The sequence below is a fragment of the Lissotriton helveticus genome, chromosome 3_1 (assembly GCF_964261635.1).
Source record: "Lissotriton helveticus chromosome 3_1, aLisHel1.1, whole genome shotgun sequence".
Lineage (NCBI taxonomy): Eukaryota > Metazoa > Chordata > Amphibia > Caudata > Salamandridae > Lissotriton > Lissotriton helveticus.
In genome coordinates, this window is record NC_136061.1 from 1941525261 (window position 1) to 1941548358 (window position 23098).

Here is a 23098-nt window from a genome sequence, read left to right on the forward strand (position 1 = left end):
TGGAGACTCCCGTATAAACTGCCAGAAATGTTCCAGACCCCACACACATGCAAGCATCTCCCCTGCAATGAATAAGTACTTGCTTTCCACTGGGGCATGATGCAAAGGCAATCACTTGTTCACTGTGTCCCTCCTCAATTTGGATCAAAACTGCCCTTTACCCCTTATCACTCCCATCAGTGGTTACCAGGCTTCTCAAAGACGAATAAAAGCCATGAAAGGATGAAGGATTTACAAATGTCTTCTTTCCGCTTATACAGGTCCTTATGGCATGCCTACTCCACGCAAGCACGATGTTATTCTATAACAGCTACCTAATAACACAGGTTTTTCCTGCAATGTTTTTCACACATTTTAAATTAAATTTCGCCAACCGAAAGAAAGCTCTTATATCATGCTTAATTGTTGGAAGTGGCGCATTCTTGGTAACCTCAACCAGTTCCTTTTTCTGGTTTATTCCTTCCGAACTTCTTGCCCTAGCAAGATAAATAAACACTTTACATAGTGAACTTGCACTTACTGATTTCTGCAGTCAACCCCTTGCTTTCCAAGGTCTTCAGTACTTCATACAATTGTGTGTTGTGCTCAACTTTGGCCTTACCCATTGCTAAATTGCCATTCTGAAAGAACATTTTATTTATATCCTTAAAAACTACAAATATCACCATCTGAAATTCTACAGCTGCCTCTGCAAGCCCAAATGTTTCTCTCTGAATTAGAAAACACAGTACGGGTTGATAAAAGTTGTCTTCCTTTTTGAGCACAGTGGCACCTGGTGATGTGTCGCAGTTAAGTCAATAGTCGATAATATTTGATGCCTTTAGGTAAGACACCATTTCATTAATTTTCAGCAAACTAAACATATCCACTAAAATATTATTGTTGAGGTCTCTCAAGTCGACATACAAATCTACCTTTCCATTCACACGTTGTGCCGGAGCTCATTGTGACACACACTCTCAGGATTCCACATATGCTATGATTCCTGCTGCCTTTAATTTAGCTACTTTCTGTCTGTACATCTCTCACTGGAACTGGCACATTCCTCACTTTATGTATGCATGCTTTGGCACTGCATAATTCTTCTAACTTGCCATCTTTTCTGAAAAGACTGCCGGAAACTTCCCATTCAGTCTTTTCTCAAACCTTTCACCACCATCCATCCATCTAGATCCATACATACCAAATGCTCTTGATCCATCCACCCTAGCACAGACAGACCCTTCAATGCCACATACAGCTTCCCCTCTGCTTCCTGTGTTTAAACTTGAATGACAAGCATCTGAAACCAAGCATCTCATTTGCTTCTCCACTGAATAACCAGGGAAAGAAACTCTCTGATCGTATATCTGCAGGCCCTAAGATTTCTCCCAATTACTCACAATGTTGTCTTCCCACACTTCTTTATTGATATTGAGTAAGGTGTAGGGGATCCCCAGAGTCCAACACGGAATTCATTTATAGCCTCTAAACACCACTGCACACACTGTTTTTTTCTTTACCAGTCCCTCCATTTCCAGGGCCACCCCTGGCTTCTACACTGAAGTCAGAACCATCGTCCTCGCTGTCTTCCAAAGTATGTGTAGTGAACTGAAGCTTTTCTGTAACAAACTTCACCTTGGCAGAATCTTTTTATTTCCTACAAACATACACAGAATAACCAAGATAATTTGATTCTTTCAAAATGGAGGCACGCAAGGTCAGGTATGCATCCTGAATCTCCTGCACTTGTATGTAAGGACATCAGAGGCTTGCGGATAGCGGATTGTCACTCCCTCCGCTAGCTGGCATGTCCCAGTCGCAGTCCCATGAGTCCCAGTGCATGAAAGAGAGCTCTACGCCGCACTGGCTGGACCGCTTTAGGTCGCACTCGTAAGATTTCAACTTCGACTGTCGTAGGTGAGCAAGCTCTACATAAGCGATGCTGAGACACAGTACCATGAGTAACTTGATGGAAATCTTCATAAATCGTTTCCATGTCTATCCTGTCAGAAATTCTTTGAACCAAGCATGGTGGGATACTTCTGTAAAATGTGCAAGACATACACTTTCATTGCACCCACTTTCCCTCAGCATACTATTAATCCAAAACTAGATTAGCCTCATACCAATTCCTAATACCTAATCCTTCCTTTATTCAGTCCCATCTGCTGGTTCACCCATGAGGGTTGGAAAATTAGATGGGGGGGAGGGGGGGAGGGGTTGGAGGTGCCGCCGAGCTCTTTGCCGGGGCCGGTTTTCGGCCCTGTAACAAAAACGCCCCCCAGGGGCCCAAAGCCCGGCCCCCACCCGTGCAGCGCACGGGGGATTGCCTGGTGCCGCTATGGCCAGTCCAGCCTTGTTCACCTGTGATCAGATAGTTTCTGGGTCTACATCTCAGTATACAACGCCAGATTAATGTAAGGGTTTAGTTCTACCAATTTCAAGACAAAAGCTGGGAACCGAGGTCCCTCTTGTGATCTAACTTGAGAGAAGCTCCAGGTAGGTTTCTAAAATGAAATCTCTACCTTGGACCACCTCTAATGTAGGATCAGGACATCTGGTGTGCAGGCCCATCCAGTCTTTAGTGCAATCATGCCAGCTGCATCACAGACAGCTTTCAGTCGGCCCCCGCCTCCACATTCTGTAATGATGTCACCGACACATCCGCTCTGACTGTTCCTAGTACATTCCGTTGAGTGAAAGCACACACAGCATCCAACAGAATGAACCAAGCCAAAAGTAAACACCAAAACATACCATCAGTAACTCTAATATGAAATCTTTCCCAGTCTAATTAATATCATAGCACAAAACAGCTGCAGCCCAATGCTGTCACACAGCTCCTGGACAGAGGTAGCCTGACTATGCACTTTCTAGGAGCTAGAAGTAATTTTAGCTTCAGTGTTGTTATAGCTCCTGGAATATGTATACACTCAATACCTTCAAACATGTCGTAAACATGTAGAGTGCTACAAATAAGTGCTAAGCGTACAATAAACTACAGTAATTTTGGTTCACATTGCTGGTATCCCCGCCCTGCTGCTCCCTTCGAGTGTGCTAAACCTAGAAAGATGTGGTTGCAGGCAGCCTCCCAGCCGCAGGAAAGATGCTGGAAATGTTTCCTCCCCTACTGTCTTGGAAACCGTCGGCTCCCCCTCTGGGAAAAATGTTATGAATATGGGCTCATGTCCGGCCCTCAGCTACAAACTCTGGAGTTGATTTGTGGAGTTTTCTGAGGCGGATGGGGGTGGGTGTTTCTATGGCACAGGAACAGCCTGTATATACAGTTATCCTTAAGTGACCACAAAAGAGCCTTCATGAAAAGAATGTGTGTGTTTCTATTGGGGTCTGTTCTTGATGAGATGTTCTCGTACATACACTTTCTCAAGAAGACACACTCATATAATCTGTTACGTACTTTCTCACACATTTATTATTTCCCACATTCTTACACTAACTCGTACATTGTAGACACTTGTATGCTGTCACGCAGCCCTTAATGCACACAGTCCCTTGCTTACCAAGACTTACTCTACGCCAGTATCACGATATTCACTTTCTCACCGTGTTTCCCTCACATTCACTTTCTCTCACTCACTTCCTCTGTTGCACACTCTCACTTTCTTATTCACTCACTCTCTCCCACTCACTTATGTTCCGCCATCACTCACTGTATCGCTCATGCTTGCACCCACTTTCTGTCTCACACACTCGTTTTCTTTTCCATTTACTCTACACTCACTTTATTTTCCATTCACTCTTTCAACCAGTCTCCTTCTATTCCATTCTTGATCACGTGGTTTCCCACATGCTGGCTCACAGTTACCAACACTGCTACTTTCTCTTTTGCAATTACTTTAGACACTTCATTTCTCTTTCAAATAGGTTCTCACTTGCTTTTCTTAAAATCAGTCTCCCAGACACCTGTCCTCTTCCTCACACTCGTCCACACATTTGTTTTTACTCTCACTCTCATCTTCCTTCTCTCTTTAGTAGTATCCAATGCCTCCTCCTTCTTTGCTCATGTATTCCTTTTATTTTCCACAAAAGGATCCTCTCACCTCTCTCCTCATTTTTGATTACACTGATTGTAATTCCCGCCCTCCCCTTCATTTTATTACCCTTTCATATGCGCCAATTTACCTTCCATTTCCATTGGCATCCTTATCTGCCATATCTCCCCATTTCCAAATGCTGCGATTTACCAAACGAAAACCCAATCCACAATAAGGGCACATGGGATCTTGCAGACCAAATCTTTTCACCAGTGTCCCTTTAAAACCTCAATAATCCAGACCTTCAACTTGCTACATGCTTAATTTGAGCACGTGTTTGCCAGAGCTCACTAGAATTCTTTTTTGAGGTGAAAGCATTCGCGACTGCATTGAAAGTGCAATGGCAAGAGAGTTGTACATTTTATATTAAGAACAACTGCTGTTCCAACAGTAGTTCTATTGCTAACACACAAAAAGACAGTGGCACCAGTGCCAAAGAAGCCCTGTCCCGGGCCTTCCCAAACCCTAGCAGTGCAGAACACTTCCTTGCCTCATTCTAAAATTATTTCTGTGATTAAATGCCCTTGCAAGCTTAGGTGTATAGGTATGATGACATAAAAAGTATGTATTCAGGTCAGCAAACATAGAAGTGATTTTTGCTTTAAATGCAACACTAGATGTATGACATGTATTCTAAATTGACAATTGATAATGGATAATCATAGGCAAAATATCTAAAACACATTATTCAACCAATGTTAGCCAACTGTATTTTGAAAGGGATCAAAGATGGATCTATCATTAAATTGCATACTCACATTACAGGTTTGAATGATAACATATCGTGGGCACAAGTTATTAGTAATTTCTGAGTAATTTACATGTAATTTACTTGAGCACTCTTCCATATACCAGACTGGCTATTGGCCTTTACCTAACAACTTGCTGATTCGGTTCTACTAATTCCACACAGTTTCTTTTGAGTATCTCAAATTCTAAGGTGATACCATAACATTTATTTATATTGTCTGGATCTGAATGGTCCTTCTTATAGGTACCTATGAATATTAGGAATTAAAATTCCGAGCTTCCCCCATTGCCATGGCTTCCGATTGGGACACCTTCACACGTTGTGCCTTCACATTGCATGAAGATGCAGTGTAACTCTAGCAGAGTCTATTGGAGATGCAACCGGATGATATCCACACGGACATTACACTTTCATATGGTTTTCCAGGATACATTAATTATACTTTAAATAGAAGTGGTACAAGGGAACCTAAATACTCAGATGGATGGAGGTCACAAGGTAAACCCGCTGACACTTATCCTTGAAGAAGTAAGTTGAATGATTGTGTTTTCTTACAACACTACTTTTGACAGCCTAGCTACTGAGGCTTTTGATTGTTCGTGTGTGTTCATGATTTTACATATGCTTGTGTGTAATGTTTTCCTCTGTCTCATCAGGGGGCTTTAAAATTCCCAAATTATGGTAAATTCGGTCCACAGTAGCTGTTTTCTGTTCAAAGTGTTTACAGTGCTTTACCACTCATCTATATTATAGGAGGGCGCTCTCTTGTGATATATGATGGTATTATCCCAATATATGTGTGTTTTTGTGTTCTATTATTAGAAAGTCCCTTTCACTCGTGGCAAAAGGATGCCAGCATGTACATACAATTGTGTGTCAATTTTGTGATCATTAAGTGTTGTCCCATACACTTAAATGCTGGCTTTTCCTTAGGCAGGTTAAGGTCAACGTAGTGAATCTTGTACATCCTGAGGCAGGCCACTGGCCCATTTGGGCTTGATGGATGGCTGAAACATGTCCTCAGGTGGAATAAATTAGGTGCCTAAACGTCTCACTTGATCGATAATCTTTTCTGAGGTACCCGCATTAAAACAGTAATGGGTAATCACATTGGTAATTTTATACTTTTTTGATCCCCACCAATATCCAGTCTTCAATATATAGGCACTCCCATGCAGGCGATTAAACAGTCCTGACTGTGGAAAGGACTCAGATGATGATGCTTGCCACAGTAGTTGGGTGAGGTTTGCTTGTCTAAAATAAAGATGTAGTAGACGAGTGGGAAAATAAGATTACACAGGCATGTATATATTTAACTTTGCATCTGTGTTTATGGAAAGGTTTTGTGGATGCCATGACTTTGCATTCCAATGTGCTTGATGCTATTGAAGCAAATATGGGCTGTGATTTAAGAAGTGGAATTTCTGGTTGTGAGACAAGATGAGCTAACAAACTTATGGTTCAGGACGAAATCATTCCCATGGAATGCAATACTTCCTTTGGTTTAATGATAGTAGAAAAGAACTCGAGCATTCACAGAACTCAGGTCCAGGGGCGGTTCCTCCACGTGGGCAGAGGAGCGTCGCCCCACTGCTTTCTCGCAGTGCGAGAGGCAAAAACATAAAATGGTATTATGAATACCATTTTATGTTTCTGCTTCTTACACTTCGAGAAAGCAGAAGGCAGGGTTTGGTTGGTTGGTTAGGGGTGGGCAGTCCTGCTCCAGGCAGGGAGGAGTGGCTTGCCCACCGTTGTGGGTGCTGCCTGTTTGGTCGGCCCCAGGGCAAACCAAACCAGTCATGCGCACTCTATATTTTCTCTATGTAGGATGCATGTAGCCTACATAGTGAAAATGGCCTCCCAATAGACACCTGTGGGGTCGGCGTCCCAGCCAAGTACAACGCTGCCAAGCAGCGTTGTGATTGGCTTAGGGGAGGAGATGGGAGGCTGCCTGCTTCCTGCGAGGAGCAGTTCAGAGAGAAGGAGATGTACCCCGGGACCGGAGCCGAAGGTAAGTTTTAAGTTTTTTCCCTTTTTATTTAAATTAACCCCCCCCCCCCACACACACACACACCCTACCCGCGCGACCCTCCCCTAAATCCCACCCTCCTCCCCTAAATCCCACCCTTCAGTCATGCCAGCCGCGACCGCTCAGGTCAGCCAGTGCATTACTCGACAGCAACAGTAAGCAGTCTCATGTTACTCCTTTTTTCTCAGACCTGTACAATTATTTATTGCTTGGGGCATTCTATGTCTAGAAGAAAATAGACATTGGTTGTGAAACGTTTTTGAGGGGCACAGTACATGGAAATCTGTGAAAATGTTCCTTAATGCTTACTTTATTGTTCAGAATATAGAACACCGAAAAAGCAATAAAACTATCAAAGTGGCAAAACAAAATGTCAAATTATAATTATTATTAATATTAATCGTTTATAGAGCGCAGCTATAACCCAACGGGCATCTTGGTGTTAGTAGCTTATCAGTATAGAGGAAAAGTCTGTAGAGTAAATTAAGAAAATGTCATTGCTGGGGAAAACGCCAAGTTTTCAAGTGTTGACGATGATATCAGTATTTCGAAGGCAACCATGACATTTTTCCCTGTGAAATATCAGTATTTTGCCACTAAATGTTGTACAATAAAAAAATAACATATGTTTGTGCGTGTGTGTGTGTGTATCGAGAGAGTGAGTGACTGAGTAAAGCTACATATATATGAAGTTAGTAAACCTATATTTAACCTATATATACCTACCTTCGAGATACCTTGGTACTCGATATTTAGGGAATTCTATCTTTGCATACCAATATTTTGCTTTTGATATTCTGTTAGTACATCAACCACTGCCTCCTGCTCTGTAGTGTGATCTATCAGATCAATAGCCAATCACACTCCAGGTATTCATACACCACGTCATGCATCACTTTTTTAAATATTGGTGATATTTGGTGGTTCAATCTCCATAAAGTATGCTAATGTGGCCTGAAAAATAAAATTGCAGCTTCTATCCAAAGCTCTGATTCTAATGAGTAAGTAAATAAATAATGTTTGCACTGTAATGCTTGTGATTTCTTGTAAAAGGCCGTCGTCTGTCTCCGGTGGGCCAAAATCGGTCATGAATTACTGAAACCCTTTTTCATAGACACATGCATGATGTCTTGTTAGGGAGAAATGATGCCTCTGGTTGCCTCCTGTGGTTTCTAGGAGCCCCTGTGCTTCCCCATATAATTTAGAATGTAAATAAAATACGGGAGACGGCAGATTCTCCTTGTGGCCTGGTGACTGGGTGATATTAGGCCTCTCCTGTACTTAACCAGAAGGTTCTGCCATGAAATGAAGAGGTCAACAACTCTAGGATCTTTTTGCGGCGGCCAAATAATCCTAAAGATGGCTGATGATATTAAAGGTAAACGTCCCTGACTCTTAGAGTAGCAGATTGGAAATAGCTAGATTAATATTAGTAGACCTGGTCTAGCTTCGGGGGGACAATTCCCTATATCATCATACAAAGGATTAAACTACACACTAGGCAAAGTGAACAGCTGAACCGAAAATTAATAAAATTAAACACACAGATGAATATACCAGTCAAGCGATTTATGTCATGTTAAAAATGATCATGGAATTTATTGTTTGCCTCCCAATTGGGTTACAATCTAAAAAAATAACACACATATAGTTAAAAACACCACCTAACGTGGTCATATAAAAAATGCAATAAACAAGTCAAAGTTACAAAAACAGTCGACGCAGCGTTTCGGTGCTTTTTTTCTTTTTTGACACCTTCTTCAGGACCTTAAAACATTTGACTCCAATTTCTCTAAAAGTAAATGAGAGCATTTTAGTATTTATATATATAGGTTCATCTCATTTGCCTAGTTTTACGCTACTTGTTACTTATGCAAATATAATTGTGCTAGACCACTTGCCTGGAATACCAGAGCTTTTTTTGTATACCAAGAAAAACAGTTAACAGATACCAAGTATAGAGGTCCTACATGAGGTTCTCATTTTAAGTAAACAAAACCTTCCGTTGTTTTATTTTACTGAATGCATCACTTTACAAATTTTTAGATGCAGCTTTTTCATCGTACCTTTCTTCTGAACTTGATTCCTTTCAAATGGTTGCTACACGTACTATGCGTTGCTCAGGTATTTCATGTATCCTTGAGCTATATAAATCATAAACACAAAAGCCACGATTCAGTCACACCATTCTAATATATTCTGCATTTCTAGAAATATAAGCAGTATCGATTTACCTCTCATTATAGAGATATACTCTTATAACTGCACGGAGGAGCCACCGTTGATAATAAAAGAAACTTCTTATAGTCTTTCGGCCTGGAAAGTCAAAACCTTTTATCAAAAATCTTTTATGTATACTGGCCTTTACACGTATTATCTTATTAACCCAGGGATACAATATACTGACCTTTTTCAGATTCTGGCCCATTCTTTAATGGAAACTATTCATGTTAGTTTCTATGCTTCTTGCCCTTTGTCCAAATGTTCTCCTCGTTTGGATGAAAAAACCGATCTGCGATAGAAAAAACCACAAGGGGTTTGTTTCTAAAATCTATGGTACTGTTAAAGCATATATATATGCCGTATTGCAAGATTCAAAAAGAAGGGGTCATTCTCAATATGTAGATAAACAGTGATTTAAAGCGGTTCCATAAATTCCGATGACCACCGGTTTCTGTATCATCCCCTTATACCTATTCTCCTCAAAAACTGGGCTGATCTCACAGTCTCTATCAAAAAGGATTTTTCTGGCGTATCGTTTAAAACTTAAAGTTTGGATACTTCAGACATGTAAGCGTCACCACCCAAAAGTGGGTTTTGTCTTGTCATTACGCGCAGGTCCTAGGGCTAAACCTCACCTTATATTCGGAATTCAGCCTCCCTGCTCCTCGGCGTACCCGTCTTCCTGGAAATTTGAAGAGTACCGCAAATACGCGTCGCTGGCATTTTTATAGGTCGAGAACCCATAGTGACCCGGAAGAGATTCGGTTATTTGTAATATCGCAGTTTAATACTTACAAATGAATCGAACGATTCATATTTTTGATATCGCCCTGTTATTCGGTGTCAATATACGTTGTTAAAATGCGATATTCATCTTAGTTCGGAAAAAACAGGCATAATTGAACCGGAAGTAAACGACCTCGGTTGCCGCAAAATCTAAATTGTTTTCCTATTTATTGTGAGATATCACATAATCTGCTTTTTTCTATGTAAATTAGAAGAAGCGGAATCCACATCCTATCTTTAGTTTACAGCGGTATCTGTAATGATATATGTAATTCTCGCCGAATTTTCGATGCCGGCCATCTTGGAACGGGCTGCTGACCGTAAATTCGACCCGAATTTATAATAACCATCGCTGGTACTAACTTATTAAGCTGATAAACTCGAACTCCACATTATTATTCTACTACAAACACATGCTTCCAGTTGCTAAGTCATATAATAATCTTAACATTTCTATTGTTCACATTAGTTTGACACGTATTAAATACATCCCTCCTGCCTATCAGGCACATGTCTATAATTTGCATATTCACGTTATAATACATTGCATTATGTTCTCTATCTGTTTTCACTTTCATTTGTGATCATAATATTTCCTATGACCGGGCTAGGTGTGCAATATCTCGTAATCACAGTACAGTTGTTTAAGACATAGAGATTACAAAATTCTCAGTTCATCGAAAAACATGCAAGATAAACATTGTTATGGTTTGGTCTAATCCCTCTATAGTATGGAAAATGATCACTGGTATATGGGTGCCAGGGGTGTTTACTGTGTGCTCATCTAAATGTCTCACTAATTCTAAGAATGACCCTTACAATAAAGAATGACCTGAACTGGATATAGTTATGGACATAGGACTGGGCCAAGGAAACATAACAGATGTTAATTTCATATTGGATCAATCGTTGTTTTATAAGATCAATCTCTCCCATTCCTCCCTGTTATTTAAACCAGTGCGGAAGGTATTGAACAAGGACATATAGAACTGTTCTCTTTTTTTCCTTTTATTGTCCATGTTACCGCCTCGGGTATTATGTGAGATGGCCTCTATTACACACCATTTAAGATCTTCTATTTTGTGTTTGTGTGTTAGCCAATGTTCCACTAATGGGGCGGATTTCTTTTGAGTTCTAATGGCAGACTTATGATCTGTAATTCTGGTTTTTATCTCTCTCGCTGTTTCACCTATGTAAGCTTTGTTGCAGGGGCATATAATCATGTAGACTAGATTTTTCGTTTTACAATTAACAAAGTTTTTGATCTTATGTTCTACTCCGTTGTATGTGACTGCCTTACCTTTGATTAATGATGTGCAATTCAAACACATATTACAAGTAAAGTTCCCGACTGGGAAAGGTGTATTATTGATGGTATTTTGATTGGTGCGGGTCTTTTCTTTGAAGGTATGAACCAAGCAGTTCCTGATTGTTCTATTTCTACGAAAGCTAAACATAGGTTTTGGAATCTTTTCTCCTGGCCTGTCGTTCAGTAACGCCCAATTGCGATTTATGATGTTTTTAATCTTGTTACTTGCTGCACTGTAATTAGTTACAAAAATTAGTCTATCTCTAGTCTTGTCTGCAATGTTCTTATCGTTGTTTTTCTCAAACAGTGTCTCTCTATTGTAATACTTTGCACGCTTATAAGCACGTTTAATCAGATTCTTTGGGTATCCCCTTTGTCTGAGTTTGTCTGATAGGACGTCGGCATGTTTATTAAAATCTTGCATATTGGTACAGTTTCTTCTAATACGCAAATATTGTCCGAACTGTATATTGTCCTTTTGACTATTGGGGTGATTGCTTTTATAATGTAACAGCGTGTTTCGGTCGGTAGGTTTAGTATAGAGATCGACACCTAATATTCCATTATTTACTCGAATTCTGATGTCCAGAAATTCTATTGTTTCTTTATTGTAATTAGAGGTAAATTTCAAATTTTTATCCCCTAAGTTTAGCCAGAGAATAAATTCATTAAGCAAGTCTAGGGTACCGGACCAAATGAAGAAAATATCGTCGATGAACCTCGACCAATGTGTGATATTTTCACTAAAGGGAGCTAAATTATTAAAAATGTGCCTTTCCTCGAAAGCCGCTACATAGAGGCACGCTAGACTTGGGGCACAGGTAGCCCCCATGCTGGTGCCTTTTGTTTGTTTAAAAAAATTGTTTTTAAATAAAAAAATATTATTTTTTAAAATAATTTCTGCACAATTTACAATAAATGTGGCATGTTGATTTAAGTCTTCTGATCCTATTTTTAAGAGGCCCTCTAACATCTCGATGGTATCATCCTGAGGGATGTTTGTATAGAGGGCCTCTATGTCTAAAGTAACCAGCCATTGTGTGGTCGTGTCATATGATAAACCTTCTATTTTATCAATCATGCAGGTTGTATCCTTTATGTATGCTTTCTGCTTAGTGACGATCGGTTGCAGGAACTTGTCAATATATTTGCTCAAGGGTTCTGTGACAGAATCAATTGATGACACAATGGGCCTCATTGGTGGATCAGTTAAGTTTTTGTGGACTTTTGGGAGCCCATATAGGGCAGGAATTATAGGTGCCTCGTTTTAAAAAAATTTATATTCATCTATGCAGATTATCTCATCTTCTCGGGCATAGTCAAGAAGCGTGTTTACTTTCTGAATCAACGCATTCCACTCAGATCTACTAGAGGAACAATAATGTTCTTTATTGTTGAGTAGAACCATCATTCTTTTATCATAATCGTCTGAATTCATAAGAACAATACTTCCTCCTTTGTCCCCTGGTTTAACCGTTAGGAGATCATTATTTTCAAGATTTTTTAGGGCCACTCTTTCTGCTACGCTTACATTATTTATGCCTGTTAAAGGGTGAGTTAAAAGTTCAGAGATATTGCTTTCAACCACCGTCTTGAAAAGGTCTACTTGTTTATTCACCATCCCGATATTGGGTGTCCATGTGGATTTTGATTTGAGACCAGATTTATTGGTGAAATTCTCTTTTGGTGGTTTGTCTCTAAAAAAATCTTGCAATCTGATCTTTCTAAAGAATCCCTGTAGATCTCTTTCTAAATTATATTTATTAATTTTAGTACTGATAGCAAAACCTAAACCTTTCTCAAGGACTTTTTTCTCTGTTTCTGTTAAGATGATATCCGAAAGATTTATAATTGCGGCTTTTTGATTTAATCCCACTTCGGTTGGCTTCTTGTATAGTACCTCCTCTGTTGTTGAGGTTGAGGGAAAAACTTCCCTCTCCCGTTGCCTCTCGGGTGATTGTTGTGGTTTTGGTGGTTCCCTCGACTACGTTGGCCTAAAAAAGGTAGCGATTCTCTGTTTGGGGTTGATGTGGATTCTCCTGTCCTATTTTTATCAGCTGTTTTATCTTGTTCAGAATCCGTGCTAGTGTACGAAGAGTCTGACCAAGTCACTCGTTTTTTAGGATATGTACGCCATGGTTGTTGTCCTTAGTTCCTATAGGGGAAATTTTCTCTTGGGCGATCGAAAAAATCTTTCTGGGTATAAGGATAAACCATTTCAGTATTATAACCCCTTCCCCTTCCCTGCCATATATCACAGGGGTACCTCCAATTTGTTTGATATGATGATATTAAAGGCCATCGAGAGATCCAGCAATGAGGGAAGCGCAGGCGAGGTCCACCCTGCGGCCGGTGGAACCGATACCCACCGAGCAGGATGGCCTTTCCATTGCAACCCTGGGTGTCCATTGGTGTAAACGCCTCCTTGTGAGGGAGGGACGCTTTGCAGTAAAGCATTAAAGGTTATGAATTGGGGAGTGACGATGCTAACTATCCGAACGTGGAGACAGGTTTGCAATCTTCAGCTAGCGGAATCCAGCGCCCCCTTGGGGATGGGTATCGCAGTATTCTTGAGACCGTGTTTTTCATGCTGCCATGTTTCATGCTGCTAAATATGAATATTGCAAAGATCGCAGGACATGCGGCGACATCTGCAGTGTTTAATTTGTAAAATAATATTCGCCAGGGCCCAAACTTTTGCTCAGAACCCGCAGACGAAGCTACTGAATGTCAGCGTGCCGAATACCAAGGCTGTACAATCTTGACTGCAACTCATGTTGCTTTCATTCTTTTATCCCCTTTGGGTGTTTTTCTCTCCCTTGCTTTGGGTTAAGATATTATTACCCACTAGACGCTTTGTCTCGCATGACTCAGGGACCCTCCCCCCGCTCAGTATTGGTAATAAATAGCATATCACACCACACATCTGCATGTCTACAGCACATTGGGCCGTTACTGCATGTGGAGTGTATTAGTAGACCACCACTAAAGGATACTAGGTGAATGACTAATAGTTTCATCTATTCCCTGTTAACCAGATGTTTCAGTGCGACAGTCGGCCCACATGTCCAACTCGACACCCGTGGACTAAAGCCTACTATTGCCAGAAGAAATAAGTAGTGTATTCGGCTTTTGCACCAGATAAAATAACACACGCAGCACATTTACTGCTTTCCGTTACCCCTTTCACTATGCCTCAGGGTGTACAACGCACTTTGCAAGCAACTAAGTGCCCGGTTCACAAAAGTAATCTGAGACAAAATCCTAACTTTACGACTTTCGGTATTCACAAAGGGCATTTAGGAATAGTAATGTTAGGAATCCTAACTTTACTTCTCTTTACTACTCCTACATGCCCTTTGTGAATACCGAAAGTCGTAAAGTTAGGATTTTGTCTGAGATTACAGTTGTGAATCGGGCCTCAAGCCACAGTCATTTGACATCATATGACATCACTCCACTGCCACAATGACATCACATCTACATCACCATCGATATAGAACTTGATCAGCCTAGCCTAATTAGCGGCAAATGGCCCGGAGACGCTACCCTGGCTCCCATTTTGTCTTGGGCACAGGAGCAGCAATTCTCTTAAGATTATAGCAGCACACTTAGTTAATGAGCCCCCTTAGATTCAGTAATGAAACGACAAGGAATGCCCAGACACTTACACAATCATTGGCAAAGCCAATAGGTGTCGCCTATACAAGAGCTATTGGGTTTGGCAATCTGTTGTTTGCCATGTTACACACCAGTGTGGCTGCTGTTCAGCATGGCTAAAAGTTAGTGGTTTAGAGTGTCCTAGAGTGGAATGGGAGGGGGGAGTAAAGTGCCATAGATAGACTGGATTTGTTGGAGTAGAATGTCAAACAGTGAGGAGGGAAGTAGAGTTAAGTAGTTCAGTGGCAAAGAGAGTCATAGAGTGCAGTGTTGTAGAGTGGAGTGGTGTAGAGTGGAGTGGAATGGGGTGGAGTAGGTTGAAATGGATTGAGGTAGTGGGGTGGACTGTGTTGAAGTAGATTGGGGTGGATTGATTTGGGTAGAAGAGGTTGGATGGGGGTTGGATTGGAGGGAAGTGGATTGAAATGGGGGAGGTGGATTGGATTGGGGTGTATTGGAGTGGAGTGCATTAGATTGGGTTGGGGATGGGCATATTGGATTAGAGTAGAGTGGTTTGGAGTGGGGTGAATTTGAGTGGAGTGGAGGAGGGATGGATTTATTGGAGTATAAAGTCATACAGTGGATATGAAGTATGCAGAGTTCAGTAGTTCAGTGGCAGAGAGAGTCAGAGTGCAGTGTTGTAGAGTGGAGTGGTGTAGAGAGGAGTGGAATAGGGTGGAGTGGGTTGAAATGGATTGAGGTAGTGGAGTGGACTGTGTTGAAGTATATTGGGGTAGATTGATTAGGGTAGAATAGGTTGGATTGGGGGATTGGATTGGAGAGGAGTGGATTGAAATGGGGTGAGGTGGATTGGATTGGGGTGGATTGGAGTGGAGTGAATTAGATTGGTTTGGGGTTGGGTGTATTGGATTAGAGTAGGGGGTTTGGAGTGGGGTGAATTTGAGTGGAGTGGAGGAGGGATGGATTGGACTGGACCTGGGGGGGGGGTGGTTTGGAGTAGGGTGTATTGGACTAAAGTGGAGTGTATTGGACTAATGTGGGGTGTATTGGACTAGAGTGGGGTGGATTGGATTGGATTGGAGAGGGGTGGATTGGAGCGTGGTAGGCTGGATGGATTGGACTGAACTCGGGTGGGTTGTATTGAAGTAGAGTTGGGTGGATTAGACTGCAATGGAGTGGGGAGTAGTGGAGTGGGATGGACGGGATGGGGTGGATTAGATTTGAGTGGGGTGGATTGAAATGGGGTTGGGTGAACTGAATTGGGCGGGGTTGATTAGAGTGGGGTGGATTGTATTGGATTGGATTGGAGTGGGTGGAATGGAGTGAGGTAGAATGGAATGGGGCGGAATGGAATGGAGTGGGGTGAATGGGAATGGGAGAATTGGATTGGCATTGGGTGGGGTGGATTGGAGTGGAGTAGATTAGATTGAAGTGGGGTAGATTGGACTGAAGTGAGGTGGTCTGGATTAAGTTGTGTGGATTGAATTTGGGTGGATGGTGGATTGGATTGAGGTGGATTATATTGGGTGAGATGAACTGGAGTGGGGTGGGGTTGATTGGATTGGGTTGGGGTAGATTGTAGTGGGGTGGGTTGGGAGGATCGGAGTGGGTTAGATTGTATTTGGCCGGATTTGGGATAGGTGGGGGGATTGGGGAGGAGTGGGTTGGATTGGATTGGGGTGAGATGGACTGGATTGGAGTGGGGCCAATTGGTTTTGGATTGGAGTGGGCAGATTGTTTTGGATTGAAGTGGGGCTGATTGGAGTGGGGCAAATTGTTTTAGATTGGAGTAGGTGAGATTGCTTTGTATTGGAGTGGGGCAGATAGATTTGTATTAGAGTCAGACAAATTGTTTTAGATTGAGTGGGGTAGATTGTTTTTGATTGAATTTGGCAGATTGCTTTGTATTGGTGTGGGGCAGATTGGAGTATGGCAGATTGTTTTGGATTGGGGTGGGGTGGATTGGATTGGAGTCGGATGTATTGGGGTGGGAATGGGTGAATTGGAGGGGTAGATTGGAGTGGTCTGGGGTGGATTGGTTTGAATGGGGGGATTGGTATGCGGTGAGGTGGTGTGGCTAGGACTGGCATGAACTGGAGTGAGCCAGATTGGAGTGTACTGTCTGTTAAGGTGTCATTTCTGAAATTACACTTAAAAAAGAAACAGTCGCTTTGCAATTCGATAATTCTCATTTTTTAGAACAGCACCCATGAGCAAAAAGAAAAAGAAAACATGAGAGAATGGGGCCGGTGGGCGGTCGACCTCGCTGCGTGCGAACCGGGTTCGAGTCTTGGCAGGGATGCTCAACATTCTGTGATTCTGGGCAAATCACTTAATCTACCCGCGCCTACCAAATAATGAATGTCTCCTTCTGTAAAGTAACTAGTGCTCATGTAAAGCGCTCTGATACCTTTGGGTCTAGTTCACGCTATATAAAAATCCACACAAAACAAGAAAAAAAATTAGTGCAAAGTGAGAAAAGAAGACTTGGCAAAAGAAAAGAAAGTTAAATATAGAAACTAAACTTTTGCAATTGTGTTTCTCTTGCTGGGCACGTTTTTGTCAGTCACACATCTTCTGTTTGCAGGGCACTAAAAGTTAAACAAAAACGAATGTGTCCTCCTATATTGCAACTGGTGCTATTTAAAGCGCTCTGATAGCCGATTCGGGTCAAGTTCGTGCTATATAAAACTCTGAGAAAAAAAACCAGAACAAAATAGCACCTCAATCACTACGGGGGCAGCGGAAGGGCACTGATTAAGTTGAATTCATCAGTGCTTGGTCCCTGCTCCACAGAGAGGAACAGAAATTATATTTGACCTCCCCTGACAGATTACGAGGTTGTAAAGAAGTGTGCCACGCAAGCCAACAAATGGTATACAATGTGTGGGCTCCAAGTCCGTTTTAGATCTGAGAGCATCTCGCAAGAGAGATGCTTGAGCCACCGCCTGCTCTCCAGGCTCGAGCCTAACAAGCCCTTTTTGGATACAAGAGTGTCTTGTAAGCGAAACGCATACGCTAGCAAATGCTCTCACAAGCTCAACCCTAAAAAAGAATATACATATAAGGGAAAATCCTGAAATGAGAATTGAAATCTGAATAGGACCATTGAATTCCTAAGAAAAAACTTGTCTGACTTAACATTAAAGTGGGCTTCAGATAGAGCTTTCAGTGGTTCTATGCTCTATTTTTCTGACTCGTGATGTGCACAAGTAGTCAGCCCATAACTGAGTTGTGGATGGATATATTGGGTAGGAAGAAGAAAAACACGTTTCAATGCAGATGAGGGTGTGCGGGGAATGGCCAGGGTCGGGTTGACAAGGCATCCCAGGATGGCACGATGGAGCGGGTGACATTGATGAAGAATCCTGCCTTCATGGGTAGATGCAGAAACACTTAGGGATGGAAATGCTTAACAGATGCAGCCAGGATGTCGAGTGACAAAACTGGGCAGACTCGGAGGACGCCAGGAACATTGGCTCGTAGACGCTTTTGCAGAAATCTTCCCCGAGTTTAAGTGCGGTGTGCTTAAATCTTACAGTTCTTATTTCCACAGAAAATACTTAGACAGTGAGAAAGTGCCTGACCTCCAGTTGAAGTTGATTTCCAGTAGAAGAGGCGTTAGTATTGGTTCTCTACACTAACTGGGCAGGGGCTGCCTCAAAATGAAACCTGAGTCTCGGAGACAAAGTGGAGGGACAGCAGCCTCTTCCAGCAGTTCAGTGCAGCGCCCTCTCACGGCGGGTTCAGTACTGCAGCTGAATAGACATGGGTCACCACAAGATTCAAGCAGGAACAAGGTTCTCTTTTCCCAGACGCGCTAGGCACCCATTCTAATTTAAGCGAGGATCTGCCCAGCAGAGGTACCACTTTGTCCTAAAGAGGATGCTGCCACTGGTGAGAGAATTCATAATCCAGATGTCTCGGACAGGTTGCTGGTAATCTCGAATAAACTGAGTGGGCCTGTATGAAGAGAGATTTCCCATGTTCTTCCACCTCTCAGCAGAAATGCTGTGTTGTCAGCTACCCTAGTAGGTGAAGATCAGCCAAAGCTTTTACCCCGCATGCCATTACAATGCGGGGATTACAACGCAAGTCGTTACAACGACTTGCGTTTGGGGGCGCTGGATAGTGGAATAGTTTAATTTTCTATTCCAACTCCAGTCCCCGTGGATAGTAGGGAAGGTGTAGGATAGAAAATTAAACTATTCCCTATCCAACAGCGCCCTCCAGCGAAAGTTGTTGTAACGACTTTCATTGTAATCCCCGCATTGTAATGGTAGTGCGGTGTAATAGTTGCGTCGTAAAGGATGTTCCCCAAGCTAGATAGCAGCATAGTAAAGTCAATAGGGAAGTAGGGTAAAGGATGTGCTATCCAACCTTAAAATGCCACTATCACCTTTTCCTCTGAGACAAATCGTTTATTATGATGCAACCTTTCTCTGGCCTGACCTTGGGACACGCCCCTTGGGATACACAGCAGAGGGCCTGTCCCAAAAGTCACGCACTTACCATTGAATGTATGGACTTGCCTGAGGAAGATGGAACCCGAGGGATGACATTAGCGGTAAGTAATCAACACATTTATATGTTTGCCTCCCCTATCAAAGGAAGAACTCCTCAACTGCTTCTAGGGATGCGTCAATGTGGCTGTCAGCTTGTAAGAGCGAAGAGGGCTTGCTCCCCAATATTGGCCTGCTGTGGCACAGTTTGTAGTTGGGCGGCTGTAGTGTAGAGAGTAGTTGGAAGTTTTCCTTTTTGCTGACTCTTCTCTGCCCGAGGAGGACTCTTCTGTCTGTGCTGCTTGATCTTGTTTCTGACCCACTGTACTCTATTTTTCAGGGGTTTGCGAGGCCTTCAACATCGACACCAAGAGGCCGAAAATCATCCGGGGTTCAAAAGATGCTTTCTTTGGCTACACAGTGCAGCAGCATGAGGTTGGTGGAAAGAAGTGGTAAGTGTGTGAGCCACATGCATTGATGTGTAATTCCGCATTGTGTTAAAAAAACATATTGTCCACATATCATATGCATAGACGCTGTAGGCTTCTGTTCTGGGTTTCTGTGCACCGAGCTTCCAAAAGTGAGAGCAGTATTTTCAGGTTACAGCTTCATTTTATGTCTAGTAACGTTGTCTAATGTAATGTGCAGAACTACCACAAATTATGAGTATTTGCAAGGCTCTGTAGCATAGAAAACCGTAATTCCTGAATTTTATGGGGTAGAGTAGGCAGAGTTGCTGCGTGAACATTCCCAGTTTCCTTATCAAAAACTCCTGAGTTGTCAAAATGGAAATCTTGTGAAAAAGATTCAAAGAGTTAAATGCAATGTTTCCAGTCTAGACCCCAATTTTTCTATTAAAAAGGAGATCTCTCAGCCAATCGCAGTGTATCAGAATAGGAGGGAATTTCTTATAATTGTACTGTCCTGGAATTGTAATATGATGACTGTTGATCTGAGGTTGGAATGTGCTAAACTCCTTTGAGTCTACGAAGTGCTTTGTCAGTGGGAGCTTCCAGTGTTCAGAGGTTGGATTTTCTGTGGATCTTGAGATGTTCTCTTTAAGGTAATAGGTTAGATTATCTGGCTCTTAGGAGAGTCTTCTGACGGTGTCAGAAGGTTCGCTTCCAGTAGCACATTTTGAGACGCAAAGCATTTGAAGGAGCTTATGATTTTCGGAGTGTTTGATTTGTTGTGGCACAGGTTGCTCAGACATTGATTACTCTGGGACTTTTCCATAGAGGGTGTTTTGTGGGATAGAGAGTCATTTGTAGGTGGCTGATTCTTGACCTGGAGGCAGCATATATCCTCCTGTGTTGGGTGATGATCTAAGCTATCCGCTATCAGTTATTTTCCAATTGATGAGAGGTTTCTCTGCTGGTTTCCAGCAGTAGCATGCTGCGGGAGAGTTTTACTCTGTATTTTGCAGATTATTCTGGAAAGAGGTATGGCATACAGCACAAGCAGGTTTCTAAAGAGACATTTTGAGTGACTGTCTGAAACTAGACAACTGATGCTCTATTCCTTGGCTGGCATATGTTAAGAAAAGCCTTAATGATCTGGGCCTGGTTAACCTCTTTGGTTTTCCAGATAGCATTGGTCCCCAAACTAAGACTATAGTTAAGGAAAAATGTATCATGATAAATAAAGAGATTAGAATGGCATGGTCAAGTCATTTAACCACAGTTCTTAACTATGTGCCTATTTCCAGAACGCCTGGGTCAGAGCAGTATCTAACCTGGGTCGAAAAACCAGAACATTGATGTTATCTCACTTAGCTCAGATTACATACCATTCATTATTTCTTTGTTTTCCCTAACTCTGGCTCCTGGTTTGAATCTCTTCAGGATTGCCCATGTGATAACTTTTCACCACAAACCATAGCACACTTTATATTTTTTTGTACTTTATATCGTAGCTTGAGAACACGCTTTTTACAACCACTTTTAAAGCACAAGCATTTTACATCGCACCAAGAGGGGTTGATTTAAAAAAAAAAATTAATACTCCTACAGTTTGTTTCTCTTTCCTCAACTATATTTTGTTTGCAATAAATTTGAGGCGGAGGTATGCTTCATAAGGAAACTTATTTCAGCCCTGATTAGACTGTCAACAGTTTTAAATGAGTACTAGTCACCAGGGGTGCTTATACAGTAATTTTTATATAATTGGCTAAGTGTATACATAGATCGTATTTAATGATGTTTTAAATCCGTTTTAATTTGATGTGTGTATCCTTTGAGTAACCTCTGAATTTGAAAAGCGACATGATGTATAATGTATTTTAATTCTGTGCTTTTATGGTCATTGTCATGATCGAATAAAGACTATTGATCTGAACAGAAGGGGGGTACCGCCAAAGGTAAAAAAAGAACAGAACCTCTGTTTAGTTGCTGTTGAGTTTTAAGGAATGTATACTCATACTACTGGCAACATTGAATAGAGGGACTTGACGTGCTTTTTACCTCTTTCATGTCCTGTTTGATTGAACAAGTATTTGAGTGTCATCAGTGTAGGACATGAGAGAGAAATGAAAAGCCCTAGTCAAGATGAGAGGATGTATAGCCTTACGGCTAGAGCGGTCGACCTCAAATCTAGAGAACCGGGTTCGAGTCTCGGCAACGATGCTCAACATCCTGTGATTCTGGGCAAATCACTTAATCTCCCTGTGCCTATGAAAAATGAACATATCTTTGTGTAAGAAAATTGGTGCTTGTTTAAAGCGATCTGATACCTGATATCTTTGGGTCTAGTTTACGCTATATAAAACTCTAAAAATTCCAACAAAAAAAATCATGAGAGCACACACAGACTAAAAAGGGTCCGGCCAGGAGATAAGGCTTGGGGGGCCCCGTGGTGGAGGAGAGTGAAAGTAGATTGAAAAGGGGGCAAATGGACTGCTTTTGTTCTGTCAGAAAGGAAAGATTCAATCTAGGGCAAAAGGTGGTTCCTCAAATGTTGATCTGGTAGAGACAGAAACAGAGAATAACTTGGGAAATAGTTTTCAAAGGCGGTTTTTAAGACAAGTGGAATAGTGATGGCTTTCCCTCCCTGGTCCCATGTATATCTTGGGACATCAGAAACTGGTATCAGTGCAGTTTCAGTGCTTTGGAGAAGGTGGAATGTGGATTGAGCCATACTGAGCATGTTGTTTTCAGAGATGAACATAGAGAGTAGTCTGCTAATCTTTTTTCCTAGAATTTTGGCCGGAAATGGATTAGGGTTATGGGTGAAAAATTGCTGCGAATGGCAAGATCAGCGTTGAGTTTTCTTTGAGGACGATGATGGCCGCTTTCCAATTGGATGGGAAGATGGTGGATGCCAGAGTGTTGTTAGGGAGTTGCGTAACAGCAGGAGAAAAGATTACAGGGACTAAAGAAATGGTAACTATTGGGCAGGGTTCCACGAGGGAGGCCCATTTAATCTTTTTCATGAGTACAAAGTGTAATCGATGGTCAAAGGAGAGGAACTCGAGAGTTTATTCTGCGGTTGGATGAATCCGAAGGGGGAAATAGATGATCCGAGTTTGCTCGTTTTGTTTAAAAAGAGTCTGTGAGAAATATACATAAAGTCGGGGGAAGAGTAATGGAGCTGGCTGTTACTGCGGGGTGGGACAAAGGAATAACGTTTTGAAAGAACCTGTGAGTGGGTTATTTGAGTAGCCTATTCCAGCAGCCTAGAACCGGCGTTGGCCTCTTTGACGAGGGGTTTTATAGAGAGGCAGAGCAGGGCACAGGGCAGCTTATCCTTAGGTTCATAAATAGCTTCTCCAGACGTTTCTAATTGGTTGCAGGCATTTTCGGCTGCTGGAAGAGCCGGAAGGCTACCAGTCATCTGAGGGCA

The 23098-nt window shown here is 42.0% G+C and overlaps 1 protein-coding gene across 1 annotated transcript in view; it reads left to right on the top strand.

Moving 5' to 3' along the window:
- Positions 1-23098, top strand: part of ITGA11 (integrin subunit alpha 11) — a 603504-nt gene that overhangs the window by 55519 nt on the left and 524887 nt on the right. Inside the window, exon 2 of the mRNA XM_078683461.1 lies at positions 19599-19710. Within this exon, the coding sequence (XP_078539587.1) occupies positions 19599-19710 (112 nt within the window). The remainder of the gene's footprint in view (positions 1-19598; positions 19711-23098) is intronic.